A 14,640-nucleotide genomic window follows, 5' to 3' on the forward strand; every position below is an offset into this window, starting at 1 on the left:
AACTCATTTAAAAATGGGAAGCTAAAGTTATGGATTAAAACAAGTTAGTACATTTTAAAACATGCATTGAGACAACACAAGTCTATAACAGGAGGATATGAAGTCTTATGACGAAGTTAGAGCAGTAACATGCAACTATTACTTTCATGTAATAAGAAAATATGTAAACAATAGTCCTCACCCCTTCCTTATTGAACACAAATGTGTAAATACCTATGGTAAATACATTACACCTTCAAAGTAAGAGGACGACCAGGGTGCTGCAGGACCGAAAACTACCACAGGACAATCACATTAATCTGTTCAACACAAATAACACATTTCATACAATTAATCTCTAAAATCAAACATTTAATGAGACAAATGCATATTAATGAAAAAAAAATGAACTAGCTGAAAATATTTTGCAACTAGTTGACCTGACAACGTCGATCTTCAACTTCAATAATTACAACATAACCCCAAATCAAACACACGGAATATATATTACACCTTCAAAGTAAGAAACATGTGTAAACATGTCAAACTACATTGTAAAACATCAAAAGTTAAAGAACTTTAAATACCAACAGTCATTTTCAAATTTTGCCAATATATTCATTGAAAGAACACGATCACAACAATGCCACAATTAAAACCTCCTGAAAAAGTCTAGCTAGTGAACCTGAGCTCAGATTGTTTGTCAGAAAAGCACAAACAATTCTGTTCACTGTCAGAAACATCAACTTCTGAGCGCACACACAAACACACACACACACACACACACACACACACACACACACACACACACACACACACACACACACACACACACACACACACACACACACACACACACAATCACATAAACACCAGCAAGTCAATTTCAAACTTCATTCCCTGATGAAGAACTTGTCAAACAGTTGAAATCGTTGGACACCAACACAAAAAAGACACAGATGAAGAAGTTCCAAGACGCAAAGTTTCAAGTCAGTGAAGGTTTATTCAGTCACAATGTTTCACAGTTAAAAAATAATGTATAAACTTCCACAATTTTTGTTTTAATAAAAAAACAGTTATAATAAAATACATTACATCATCTTATATTAAAAGCAAAAATTGTCCAGGTCAGCTTTTGTTCACGAAGCTTTGGATTTAGGTCGGATCACTGAATTGATCCAATCGATATAATTTACCACTTTAGTGTAAACGCCAGGTTTCCCGGTGCGGCCGCAGCCCTCGCCCCAGCTGATGATCCCGTACAGGAAGCTGACATCATCCCTCGCACAGGCCAGAGGACCCCCGGAGTCGCCCTGAGGTCAACACACACACACACACACACACAAGTAGATTCAGTCACACACACAAACACTCATGCACAGATCAAAACAAGAGGCCCACACGCAGCTGAGTCACACCCACACACTTCAACCGGCGCTTGACATTAAACTGAAGAGGAAGGAGCTCCCTGGTGTGTGGATCCATACAGTTTGATCATGTCTTATTAAAAATATATAAGTATTTAGTAAGGTATCTTAAAATATGAAGATTTCCAAAACAAAGAGTTTGATGCATTTGTGACAGCTCTTCTGGTTCAGGAAGAAGCCGGTGCTCATGGGTAATATAGGCCCCTGAGACGCGGCTTAACAGTTTGTCCTTAATGGAAAAAAATGTCCCCTTACATTACTTTTACTTTTATACTTTAAGTAGTTTTGAAACCAGTACTTTTACAATTTTACTTAAGTAAAAAGCTTGAGTTGATACTTCAACTTCTACAGAAGTCTTTTTAAACCCTAGCATCTATACTTCTACTTGAGTAATGAATCTGAATACTTTTGACACCTCTGGTAATATCCATCATTTACAGGTTCTTTCGCTACATTAAAATCATTGAATTACTCAGATATGGAAACACAACCAAATTTCTCACCACAGAGCAGAGGGGGCTGTGGCTCAGTAAAATATTAGCTCACACTTTCTATCTAACTTGATTTTAGACTGTGTGTGTGTGTGTGTGTGTGTGTGTGTGTGTGTGTGTGTGTGTGTGTGTGTGTGTGTGTGTGTGTGTGTGTGTGTGTGTGTGTGTGTGTGTGCGTGTTCTCCTACCTGGCAGGCGTCGTGGCAGCCGTTGAGCCCGGCACACATCATGTCGGCGGTGACGTGGTTGCCGTAGACTTCAGGTTTCCTGCAGACGTCGTGAGGAATCAGCCGGACTCCGGTCTCCTGCAGAGTGGAGTATCCTACGTCCTCTGTCACATGGAGACAGATCACATGTTAAAACTCAGTTGTGTTTTACTGCTACACACTAGGGCTCTGTGTGTGTCTGTGTGTGTGTGTGTGTGTAGGGGCAGGTAGAGGTATGATTAGAGACTGGGAAACACCTGCATGGCTGTGCAGAGCCTTAAAAAAGACACATTTAAATTAAAAATAAGTATATTCTGACTAAAATAAGTGACTTATAACTAGTCTGGAATCTGTAGCTCTTTCACATCGAATTTGTTGGGAAATTACAGACACGTATATTAAAGTGTTCCCATCGTATTTCCCAATATAAAGGTGAAATCCAACAGGTTCCTAAAACAACCTTAATTTGTGTTAAATTGTGTTATAGATTGTGATGCCGTTTGATGTTTGACCTGGAGCAGGATTGCACAAAAACTACAGAATGAATTTACACACAACTCTATTGAAGGATTATTTGTGAGGTGCGGCTTTTGTTTTAAGTTTTCACCAATTTCCCAAAGTCTTTACCAGCTGGTTAAATAAAAGTGAGTAGTTTCTGACCCTCAGAAGAATTTCTTTTACACAAACTTAGTCATGGATTTGTGAATAGAGGCCAAAACCTGATCCTGGTTCAAAGATAATGTTTCTAATATTTAAGTAGCTTGACAATAAAGACAAAATTTGCAAAAGTGCAAACAAACACCGACTCAGCTCAGACTCTTGCAGATTATAAATATAAAATAAATCATTTATCGTTGACCAAATGTGAAGTGACTGAAACATGAGAATGCAGGTGGTTGTTGTCACGATGACTCAGCCGTGACGTCTCCATCACTCACTCTCGTGCTTGTATCCCCAGCCGCTGATGGTGCAGCAGTAGCCATCGGGGAAGGTGGTGGTCTTCTCCGGCAGACAGATGGGCCGGATGAACGGAGTCTTCCTCACACAGCGCCCGGCCTGTTTCTTCAGCTTGATCAGAACTGAGCGGGGGGGAATAAAAAGTGATCAAAACGAGAGAAGAGAAGTGGAATTAGCAATGAAGAAAGTTGTGGACATGGAGACTTTGTGTGTGTGTGTGTGTGTGTGTTTGTGTGTGTGTGTGTGTGTGTGTGTGTGTGTGTTTGTGTGTGTTTGTGTTTTGGTGTTTGTGTGTGTGTTTCTGCAGGGGGGGGGCAAAAAACACAGCTGTTCAGTGACGCACAGCTGTGCACACAGACCGGGGTCTTAAGTGAATTTGTGTTTTTCTGAATGGGGACAGGAGGTCTTCCAGTTTATGAGTCACTTTTGTGTGTGCTTATGTTTGTGTGTGTGTGTGTGTGTGTGTGTGTGTAGTGAAAGATTACCAATGTCGTACAGCGTAGGATTAAACGCCGAGTACTGCTTGGGGAAGACGTACTCCTCCACGCCGAAGGTCCTGGTGTTGGGGCCGGTGATGTTGAAGCCCTGCTGGCCGAGGACCACGCGGAGCTGAGACATCAGCGGGCTGCAAGGGGGGGGGGGGGCAGGGTTTTTTAAAATCACTTCAGGCTCTTACTGTCCAATATCTCAGCTCCCAGAGACAAGTTTTCTACAACAACTGCCGGCTGCGGGATTTCATTAAACTTTTCTTTGAACTGTCTCCAGACGTTGAAGCCTGAGATGCATCAATGTCTCTTTTTTATCATTTTATCATCAGTCTGTTCCACGCTTAAACAAGAAACACGAAAAATCCAACAAGTGCAAGGTCACGAAATTGATCTATAACATTCATACTTATTCATATATTTCGCCATCAGGGCCCAAGACTCTGGATCAATAAAGCTTTCTAAGACAATGCCTTCTTCCTTTTTTCTCTCTCTCTCTATTATAACATTATTATCTATGCACTTCCTGTATGTTCTGTATTCTAACCATTTGTTTTCTTGTGTTAAAAAGTGCTCTATAAATATAGTTACAATCATGATTATATGCACCAGAGGATTTTGTAAAGTGGCGTGTAATCAACATGGTGGACTCTTATCAAATCTGATAAGAAAACAGTTTAGCCGCGAATGTGCATCCTAGAATAAATCCTTGCATGTGTCTCTTTCTGAAAGATAAAATGCTTTTTGCACTCGTGTTTAACTTAATGATTTAAGGCTTTGAACAAAAGATCTTTGAACTTGAACAGTTGCTCGTCTGTTGACATCAGGAGCAAATGGAGGCATTCGCATGTAAACAGCATCTGTGCACGAGGTGTTTTTAGGTTTTCCTCGAACTGGTCGCCGCTCTAAATATAGTGCGCTCACAGAGCTGTGAAGCCGGGGGGGTCACAGTCTTTGGATGGCGTGCGTGTTGAGTTGTGACGGAAAACAGGGACACAAAATGACCTCATATGTTTAACATCACCTCCACAGGGCATCAAACCCTCTCCTTGATCTGCAGTTACATGTGTATATTCCTTACTTGCGGAAGAAGCAGTGCGCCGCGGACACGATCCAGCAGGAGGAGACGAGGGTGCCGGCGCAGAAGTTGGAATCATCGAAATAAATGGCCGCCATCCAGGGATGGGTGCCCGGCAGAGCAGCGGTTCCTCCCATTATTCTCCCCCTTCCTACCGACAGCCTCTTCTTGTGCTGCTTCCCGCACACGGGCTTTCCGCTCGGCTTGCGGGTGTTTGGTTTTTTGAATGGGATAATCCTCCGAGAAGAAGCTGCACAGGGAAACAAGTGCTTGGTTATAAATCACCAAAACAGGAGGTATCATCACTGCTAGAACCTGCTCACACACTTCCCACCTGCAGGAAAGCAGAGCAGCTCCTCTGTGACGGAGCAGCTTCATCTCTAAATAAAATGATGAGTTTGTGGATTCTGTTCCTGAACCTGGCACCCTGACAAACGGAAGAATCCCCCTCAACACGTAAACATTTGGTTTCACCTGGCGTGACTTATTTCCCTCCTCTCTCATCTTAACCCACGTCTTGAGGGAAAAGGCTTGCTGCTGAATTTCCTCTGAATTCAGCTTTTTATTGCAGCAGCAGTGACTCAGCAGAGATAAGCTGAGTTTTTAGTTCCTGAATGTTTCTCAGATGGCGAGAGTCACCGACTGTGTCATTTAATCAAGGCAGAGACAAAGACTCAGAGATTGAATGATGCAGGAATTGACCTTCAGGAAAAGTCTGTTTCATACTTTATAATGACAAGACAGAAACTTAAATAGCAGTTCAGGACAAGGACAGATAAATTAAATAATATGTCTTCCTTGAGAAGGCTCATAAGAACATAGACATCTAACTTCTCAAGGGCGACAAGAACTTCTACTGAAAATGAAATGATGAATGCAAATCATCTGTCCAACTTAGCATCAAAGTCTATCATTAACACAGACTGGACATAAAAATAGACGCTGATGCTGAGGTGCCTGGAACCTGTGTTCTCTCAAATGACCAGCAGGGGGTGACAAAAAGAAGAAGTTCTGTCAGAGTTTATGAAGAAATTTAAACTCTCTAGTTATTCAGTACAAAATGATGTTAATTTTGTACAAGTTTTGTATTTAGTGAACTAGACACCAGAACTTCCACAGCACCTCTTCCCTGTGTGTGTCTACTCACACACGGGCATCACACAGGAGGGGACGTCACAGTACTCCCAGGAGATGGCGTCCTCATTCAGCGTGTAGCACCACGGCTTCTTGTCCCCGTCTGGGTTTCTGCACACACACACAAACACAGTGTACATTGTGAGTGTGTGTGTGTAGAGGTGTGGCAACACTGTTTTTAGCTCCATGCATTACTCAATACAATACAGAAGCTAAAGGGATTATCCAGGGGCTTTGTCTCTATTCAGAAGGTGAAAGCTGGTTGGGATCTCCAACCAAAGCCTCACGCATCAATTATTATTAAATGGAGATTTAATGACTATCTGAAAGAGTGTTCTTGGTTCATGTTTAAACTGCAACATGCAACTTTTCCAGCCCTAAACTAACAGGAATTCCGACTGTGAGCCGGTCGGTAGCTAGAAATTGGCGTCTCTCTGATGTTTTAGGACATATAGCCTCCTGTTTGTGGATATACCAAATGGCTGATGGGTCGTCATGGCAACAGCAACAAGTGAAAGCAGTGAGAGAGGGAAGAGGACCGAATTTGTAGGAGATAAGAAAGCTTTCATTTTTATTTGAATCAGACACAGGCTGGATTCACTCTGTCCCTCTTCAATGCTGGTGGTGGTTTCGTGGCTGCTGGTTCGCTGTGGGGAGATTTGAGGGCTCGTGCATGTGGAGGACACATGCTGACTCACACTTCTGACCGATCAGCCTTGTAAACAGTTTGTCACCACGAGGGAGGCGAGTGGATATGCGAGTTTTAAAATAGGTTTAACGACAAACTTATGAGGAAAATCTTGTAATTAACATCTCAAAGCCATAATTTGAAGAATCTGCATTCAACACGCAGGATGTCTCACCACGTGCACGCACACACACACACACACACACACACACACACACACACACACACACACACACACACACACACACACACACACACCTGCAGTAGGCGTGTTCGCCGAGGCCCCTGAGCTGGGTCGCCATCACCGTGCCAACGTGCAGCTCGTCCAGCAGCAGGTCGGAGTTCCACGGCAGACACCGGGCTCCAGACGCCGTGGTGTTCGCCAGCCCTCGGTAACTCTTCCCCCTGCTGTTATAGCACTCAGTCTCCGGCTCTGCACACACACACACACACACACACACACAAACTCAGTATCACGCAGGTATGTAAACAACACAAGTGCAATCAGACTGTTTGTGAATGCAGATGAGAATCTCTGGGATCTCTTTCTCTTCACGCTGGAATCAGTCGGAACAAGTCTCGAAGAAACGCCACAGTTATAACAACTGTGGACAAGTTTGGCAGCCTGCTCATGTCTCCACCTGCTGCCATTAATAAAAGCCTTTTCACACACATGCATGAACACACATGCATGCGTAGGAACATGCGTAAAGGACAAATGCACAGAAGGGAACATAAATAACGTCTTCTAAGAACTGGTGCAGCCACTGGAAAATGTGAATCCACTGAACCATTTTTTTCAGCCTGATATGAGCATTGTGCATTTATGAATATTTATAATTTAACCAGGGAACCAGCGTCACACAGTGTAACTCACCGAAGCTACAGTCGGCGCCGCTGTAGCCGTTCCTGCAGTTACACACTTCCTTGCCGGTCGATGTGATGAGTCGACACGTCCCGTCGTTGTGACACTTGTTCGCACGGCACTCTGGACACATCGAGAGACACAACACGACAACTTAACACCTGCGTATTTTATACAATTTAATGTTTGAGACAACTTCGACATCAGCATCATGACATGATCTTTCTATCTTTCTTTCTGAATTTAAGACATTTCTTATCTGAACAATGGACAAAAACTGGTGTGAAGTGTCACAGGTTTCGCTCGTATTGTTCAATATACGCAGAAATATTACACTGTGGGACATCGCAGCTAAAAAGCCACATATTTGCCTCTTCTTCAACAAGTGTCCCCCATAAAAGAGATTTTTATTTAACTGCGACTAACTAAAAATAATTAAAACATATGGCACCTTTTGTGCTGCCTTGATTTTGTCCTGAATGTTTCTCTAAGATCTGATGCTGAATCTCTGAAGCAGTTATGCTTCATCTGCATCGGATCCATCTAAAGAGCACAGGCCCCAGCAGGTGATTTGGGAAGTGAACTCCACCCTTTAAGAAACCTTTACTTAAAAATAAATAAATAAATGCAGCTGATATCAGCACACAATAAAGATAACGTGAAATTCCAGCTCAAAGCCGAGTCAAAGCACATTCAGGTACAAGGAGCGGATTTTCAGTATCATGGCCACTGGATGACAAAATGGAAACAAAAGTGACAGTTTCAGTTGGGGGAGCATGAAACCACCTCAGTGCTGTTCGCTCCTTTGTGCCAGGGAATGTGTTCAGATGAAAGCACCGTATGGACCCGTGGGGTGTGTCCAAAAACACCATTCCTGAGTCACAGTGAGTCATATAATCGGCTTTTTTTTACCAAGGTAACGGCAAACTCTGGAGCTTTGATCAAAGAGAGGGCAGGACACACCTTTCATATCATCTACAAGGACGTGATGTCGGCAGTGGAGAAAAGAGCTTTCTTTTTTTCCCATGATACATAATACTTAGATGTCTCTGGGGGGTCATACTTTCCACTATCTTTGATTTTTGAGGAAAGCCCTCGTACACATCAGGTGTATGCGATGATCAAAATGCTGAATACTTGTATTTCATTGTTAGCTGATGGTTAGATTAACAGCTTGTTCCGGGGCAGGATAAAGGGAACAAGAGCAGAGCAGAGAACAAACGCCAGACACAGTCGGAGCCGAGGAACAAAAGCTGACGTCTTACCTGAGTAGCGGACTCTCTCACACTCGATTTCCCCCGCCACACATGTGCACTGTTCCACGTTACGCAGGTGGATGCGTCCCCAAGACTCTCCGATGTCATAATGGCGCAGGTGTACGGTTTCGTAGCACTTCTCTGAAAAGCCGACAGAAAACAACATAAAAGGCTGTGGGTTGAAATGTGAGAGGAGATGGAGGAGCTCAGTAGAGCGTACAGAGTAAGAAACACTGACAGGAGAGTGGCTGCATGTGGACACAGGGTTTTTGATTGTTTTTACAGTCGGCCATTTAAATCATTTCAAAAGTGCAAATGACCCATAACTGATTTTTCCATTTTACTTTGGTGTATCTGGAAATAAAGAAATCTTTTTAACCATCTATTTCACATCCCAGATCAGTCACTTGACTTCTGTCCAAACTTGCAAAGTCATCATTTAGTTGTTTCAGTTTATCACCATGACAACAGGATGCTATATAAAGTATGTTTCTGCTGTTCGTTTAACCGAGTTAAATTCAATCTCACTTGATGAAAGGAACTGAAAGTGGATTTGTCATCCTGTGTAAAAACTTTGGTAAGTGGTGTACAATCCAGATTAGATTAACTCTTAACCCTTAATAGTTGATAGTTTTAAGTCGGCAAGTTTTGAAATTATTTTGGGTTGTTGCTCATTGCACACGGTCATATACAAACACTTTGACAAAACCAAATTCAAGGCAAAGTAAGTAAACATCGTAATAGTACAATGTATAATAACATGGGCAACAAAAAGAGAAGCCAAATCAACAAAGTCTGAATGAATGAATGAACATTAGAAAACACTGGCATTATACTGATAATAATAATCGACCTACTCTCTTCACACAGTCTCCCCGAGAATCTCTCAGGACAGTGGCACTCGAACGTGTGTCGGTGTGGGACCAACGTGCAGACGCCGCCGTTCCAACACGGGTTCGCCTGACATGGATCCGTGATTCTACGAGACGTGTGGATGACGACTGAAACACAGGAGAAAAGAGGAGCACGATGAGAGGATGATGAAGAAAGGGACAACACAATATATCTCATGAGAAAATGGCTCTTTTATTGTGTTTGGTGAACTTACCTTTTGGTTGAGTTCTGTCCGGTGCACAGAAACCATACAGCCGGTCCCGGTCAAAGTTATGAGAGAGCGAGCACCTGAGAGAAGGGAAAACAGAAAGATAAATCCAGTGAGAGAAGATTACACTCTGAAGAAAAGATTGATAGATGGATAGATAAAGAGAGAGAGAGGGAGAGAGAGAGAGAGAGAGAGAGAGAGAGAGAGAGAGAGAGAGAGAGCGAGAGAGAGAGAGAGAGAAAGAGATAGATAGATAGATAGATAGATAGATAGATAGATAGATAGATAGATAGATAGATAGATAGATAGATAGATAGATAGATAGATAGATAGATAGATAGATAGATAGATAGATAGATAGATAGATAGATAGATAGATAGATAGATAGATAGATAGATAGATAGATAGATAGATAGATAGATAGATAGATAGATAGATAGATAGATAGATAGATAGATAGATAGATAGATAGATAGATATGTAGATAGATAGATAGATAGATAGATAGATAGATAGATAGATAGATAGATAGATAGATAGATAGATAGATAGATAGATAGATAGATAGATAGATAGATAGATAGATAGATAGATAGATAGATAGATAGATAGATAGATAGATAGATAGTAGACAGACAGACAGACAGACAGACAGACAGACAGACAGACAGACAGACAGGCAGACAGACAGATAGACAGATAGATAGATAGATAGATAGGTGTCCGTTTTTCGAAAATGTAATACACTGATATAGTGACATAAAATCCTTTCTATCACGATGGATGATTAAACGTAATCCAACCACCTCCCTGTGATTGGAATGTTGCACCTTGGCAGCCACTTTGAGTCTGAGGTGAAAAGGGAAAACACTTTCTGTAATAACCAACCGACTCCGGTGAAGTCTATCAATCATCCACTCATTTAATCAACGAGAAGAACCATCAGCGCACTTCAGAGCGCCGCTCACTGATCTGCAGAGCGTAATAGTAAATCCATCTCACCACCGGGCGCATGCATGAGCACATCGAGGAAACACGCAGGCTCATATTGCCGTAATGTGTTTATGTGTACGTGGAACAGAGACGTATACGATGTAATTGCATATGTGTTACTCCATCTTGCTGCCTGGCACCCGCCCTGACTGTCTCATATCCAAAGAATGACGACGAGCCGTAGCCCCACAGCAAGTCTGTTGTCTTTTTGTCTTTTCCAAAATACACATCCAACGAAAAAGAAAAAAAGAAAGAGTGCAGCTGTGTCATAATCTGAGGTAATAAAAATACTCTCGTGACGGTTTTGCTGAGGCACATACACACCCTTAGGATAAACAGTAAGAAGCGGTAAGTGTCTTATAAACTTCATCTGTAGTCACAGTTTCGATGTTTAGATTTTTCTGTTGGCTGAACAAAATGCAAGCCTTAAGGCCGGCGCATGCTTCTGCAACGGCGTCTGCGGCTTTTCGCGCAGTTGTGACGCAGGACTCATTGTCATTCATGGTTTTCCAAGCGTTAACGTGTTGACATGCAATTCCCCGCCAGAATACTAGGAGGAGTTATGTTTTTTGTCGAAGTCGGCTCTTCTTCGTGTGTGGCACGAAGAAGAGCCACGGCGGCTCCTCAGAGCCTTTTTCTGGCGGACAAATCCGCTGGTCATTGGCGGGTTATACTAGTGGTCATAGTTTCGGATCTCTTCTGCAAAGTGCTCAGCTATTTGGTCCACATTCGTTCTTCTAAATCTTCCGTGGTTTCCGCCGGTATTATTGGCCATGAACCGGAAATGCGACTCCGGAAATGATGTAGTTAGCAGACCAATCACAGCCTTGCCGGCTACGTGCCGCTTGCGCAGCTTTGCCGTCTAGTAAAGGCCGGCGCATGCTTCTGCGTTTTCTCGGGCCCGGAAGCGTAAGAGCCCTTCCAGGCCCCTTAAGTACTTACGTATCCCTTCTTACGTGCTTACGTGCGTCGCCCAATTTTTCTAACTAGACGGCAAAGCTCCGCAAGCGTCACAACTGCGTGAAAAGCCGCAGACGCCGTTGCAGAAGCATGCGCCGGCCTTTAGAAAAATTAGGGGACGCGTGTAAGCACGTAAAAAGAGATACGTAAGTACTTAAGGGGCCCGGAAGGGCTCTTACGCTTCCGGGCCCGTGAAAACGCAGAAGCATGCGCCGGCCTTTACACAGACTTATCTGCGTTTTTTTTCAAGAACCAGATGCGATCTCCATGACGAAGAAGACATTTTTGATCAAATTCAAAAGGACAAGATCTTAGGACTCACTAACTGGACATAAACACGTATATGTGATATATCGATCTCACAAGTTTTTTACTCATTCATATTAATATCAGCATCAGCCCCCAAACATCCAAACTGGCTGTGCGCTAATTTTTTAGGAAGTTTCTACATTTCACCTTTAAAATCAGCTCCTTCTCATACCTCTGTTCCGATGTTGTAGCTGTGACACTCAAATCATTACGAGGCCCACACACAACTCAGAGATGAGAATTTCACTAGAGCGAATTAGCCCATTACCTCATTATAAAATTGCATTATGTCTCCTGTTGCACAAATCCCTCATCAGTACTACCTGTAATTAAGTGCGACTACGCACCACGGTTACACACTGCCTAGGTGTCGCAGGCGTACCCGCAATGCATGATGGAAAATCACAGATTTCATTTATTCCACCTTGAGGAAGAGTCAGACAGAATCCTGTGACGTAATAGCTGTGCATGGTGAGTGTCAGAGTTGCGTAGAGAAGTTCTGTGGTTTCTGAGTGTGTGTCTGAACCAAATTAAATATGACGAGGCAGCACAGTCTGACCTAAGTGTGTGGTAACCGTGGGTGATTACACACACACACACACTTGTTTGTGTAACCAAAAAACAGTGGATCCAGACGAGGTGGAGGACTCACCAGGGTCTCGAGGACAGGATGGTGACGCAGTGATAGTGGAGCCGGCCGCCCAGACGAAACGGAAACTTACACTCTTTGCCCGTCGTAGTGAGAACTGACCAACAGAGGAAAGAAGAAAAATGTTACGTTCACTGGACACAGAAACAAACAGAACGGTGGAATGAGAAGAACACGTGGGCCGTTTCCCTCTTGTACCTCACACACAACTGCTTTCACTTGGAAAAGGCCATTAAATCTCCTCAGACAAATAAATCCTAGTGTTGAGTGACATGTAACAGACCAACACAAGCAAATGCTCAATATTTATTATACTACATATCATATTTGTACTTAACCCACTGCGAGCAAGACTTATTGATTTCACGTTCAGATTTTGTGACGCTTGCACTCAAAGCCCTGAGCTTGCACTCAGATGGCTCCTGCTTGTGCGTAGATTTACTCTGCTTCTTCTCAAACTGTGCACTTACACATATTTTCCTGTTTGGACAGATTTCCAAATGTTTTGTTCTTCTGTAATTGGATTCTTGGTGCAACGCAGATGTGGTGTTGACAAATTAAATTGTCCCTCCCTGGTTGTGGGTACGTTAGCTTTACTTCTTTAAGAGTACTGTATGGGTGGTTCCTTTAACTCTGTTCATGCAGTCCCATACAGGAGTTGGTTCTGTGAACTTTGACAGACTAGTTGCCAAAAGCACAGAAGAAAAAAAGTTGCAACAAAATTTGTGAGTGCAAGCGCACATCTTGAACACAAGCAGGGTTTTGAGTGAAAGCGTAACAAATCTGAACGTGACATCAATACGTCCAAGACCATGATTTTGATTATAGTTTGAGGACAAAAACTAGGCTCCTGTTCATGATGGACAGGGCTGGATGATATGGTCAACAGTTATATCAATATAAAAATCAGTCGACATTGTTAATTATCATGATAAATGTCACATTATTATTTATTTACAGACTGATCAGTCGTGCTCTAGTTTTAGAGGAAGTTTCTACATTTGACCTTTAACAATGACATTAAAAACGACTCCTCTTGAACTTGATAAACAGAAAAACATTTCATGAATCTGAGGCGTCATACCTCCACACCATGTTTTTAAACTGCAAGATAATCAATACAATCACATTTATCTAACGGTTGCTATATTGCTTTCAATGACAATTAAATCCTGGTAATTATTAACATGGTTTTATCAATCAGCCCTACCCACAAACTTCACAACAGACTTTCTCTGTGAAAAAAAACTCTTCATCCCATTCTGTGCCAGTCTAATGCGCATCCCCTCTTCCTCCCTCCCTCCCTCTTCTTCCTCTGAATTAAACACAGGTCTCAGTCCAACATACCTCTCCTGCTCTCCCTGTGTGGCTCTGTGGAGATGACTGCTTCACGTCCAGGGACCAACAAGCGCTGAAAACAGGTGAAGAGAAAGTCGTTTGGCGCGTTTCTTCCTTTTTACGCACGCACGGTGGCACAGTGGATCAGAAAGTTGCGCAAATGTGGATGAGATGGCGAGAACCTACCGTCCCGACGCTGAGAACACAAGGCAGGAAAAGCAACATGACGTGAGCCATGGTGAGAGTTTGCATCGCTGCCCGGAGCTGCTGGTTTCCTGGTGGAGGAGGAACAAGTCAAGTCACTCCAGAGAGTTTGCGAGTCCTCAGCTCGCTGTTGGTCATAGGAAACGTGGGAATCCCTGCATGTATTATCCTGTCCCTCACAATATTAAGCGCTATTGAGTAAACCCGTTGCGTCATCATCCTCTGGTGGCTGGAGCTTCCCTCACACCCACGGGTTATTCTCACTGGAGGAACTTTCCAGAGGCTGAGGAAGAGGCTGCAGGGGCCACTAGAGCCCTGAGACACCCCCCCCCCCCCCCCCCCCCAGGCACCTTGTAAACCCCCCTCTTCACCAACACCTGGATTTTGTCTTCATCGGATTTCACTCTCGGGGTCAAATGACTGCAGGACGCTTTTATCGGCCTTGGCTTTGATTGGCAGTGATGCAAACGCTACGCCCGGGTGAACGCGCTAGTTCGGCAAGACAGCCAGGTGACAGG

At 43.2% G+C, this 14,640-nt stretch overlaps 1 protein-coding gene across 1 annotated transcript; it reads right to left on the reverse strand.

Annotated features, from left to right (window-relative positions):
* Positions 1–1,118: 1,118 nt before the first annotated feature.
* Positions 1,119–14,155, reverse strand: LOC132996344 (hepatocyte growth factor activator). Its single transcript, XM_061066693.1, has 14 exons — positions 14,105–14,155; positions 13,928–13,991; positions 12,584–12,677; positions 9,675–9,748; positions 9,424–9,567; positions 8,576–8,707; positions 7,323–7,433; positions 6,704–6,878; positions 5,771–5,868; positions 4,627–4,873; positions 3,546–3,685; positions 3,042–3,182; positions 2,086–2,228; positions 1,119–1,292 (listed from the first exon to the last, which is right to left on the reverse strand). Exons 1-14 carry the CDS (start codon positions 14,153–14,155, stop codon positions 1,119–1,121), a joined length of 1,788 nt encoding a protein of 595 aa, XP_060922676.1.
* Positions 14,156–14,640: the final 485 nt, after the last annotated feature.

The sequence above is a fragment of the Limanda limanda genome, chromosome 22, assembly GCF_963576545.1.
Source record: "Limanda limanda chromosome 22, fLimLim1.1, whole genome shotgun sequence".
In the NCBI taxonomy this organism is placed as follows: Eukaryota; Metazoa; Chordata; class Actinopteri; order Pleuronectiformes; family Pleuronectidae; genus Limanda; species Limanda limanda.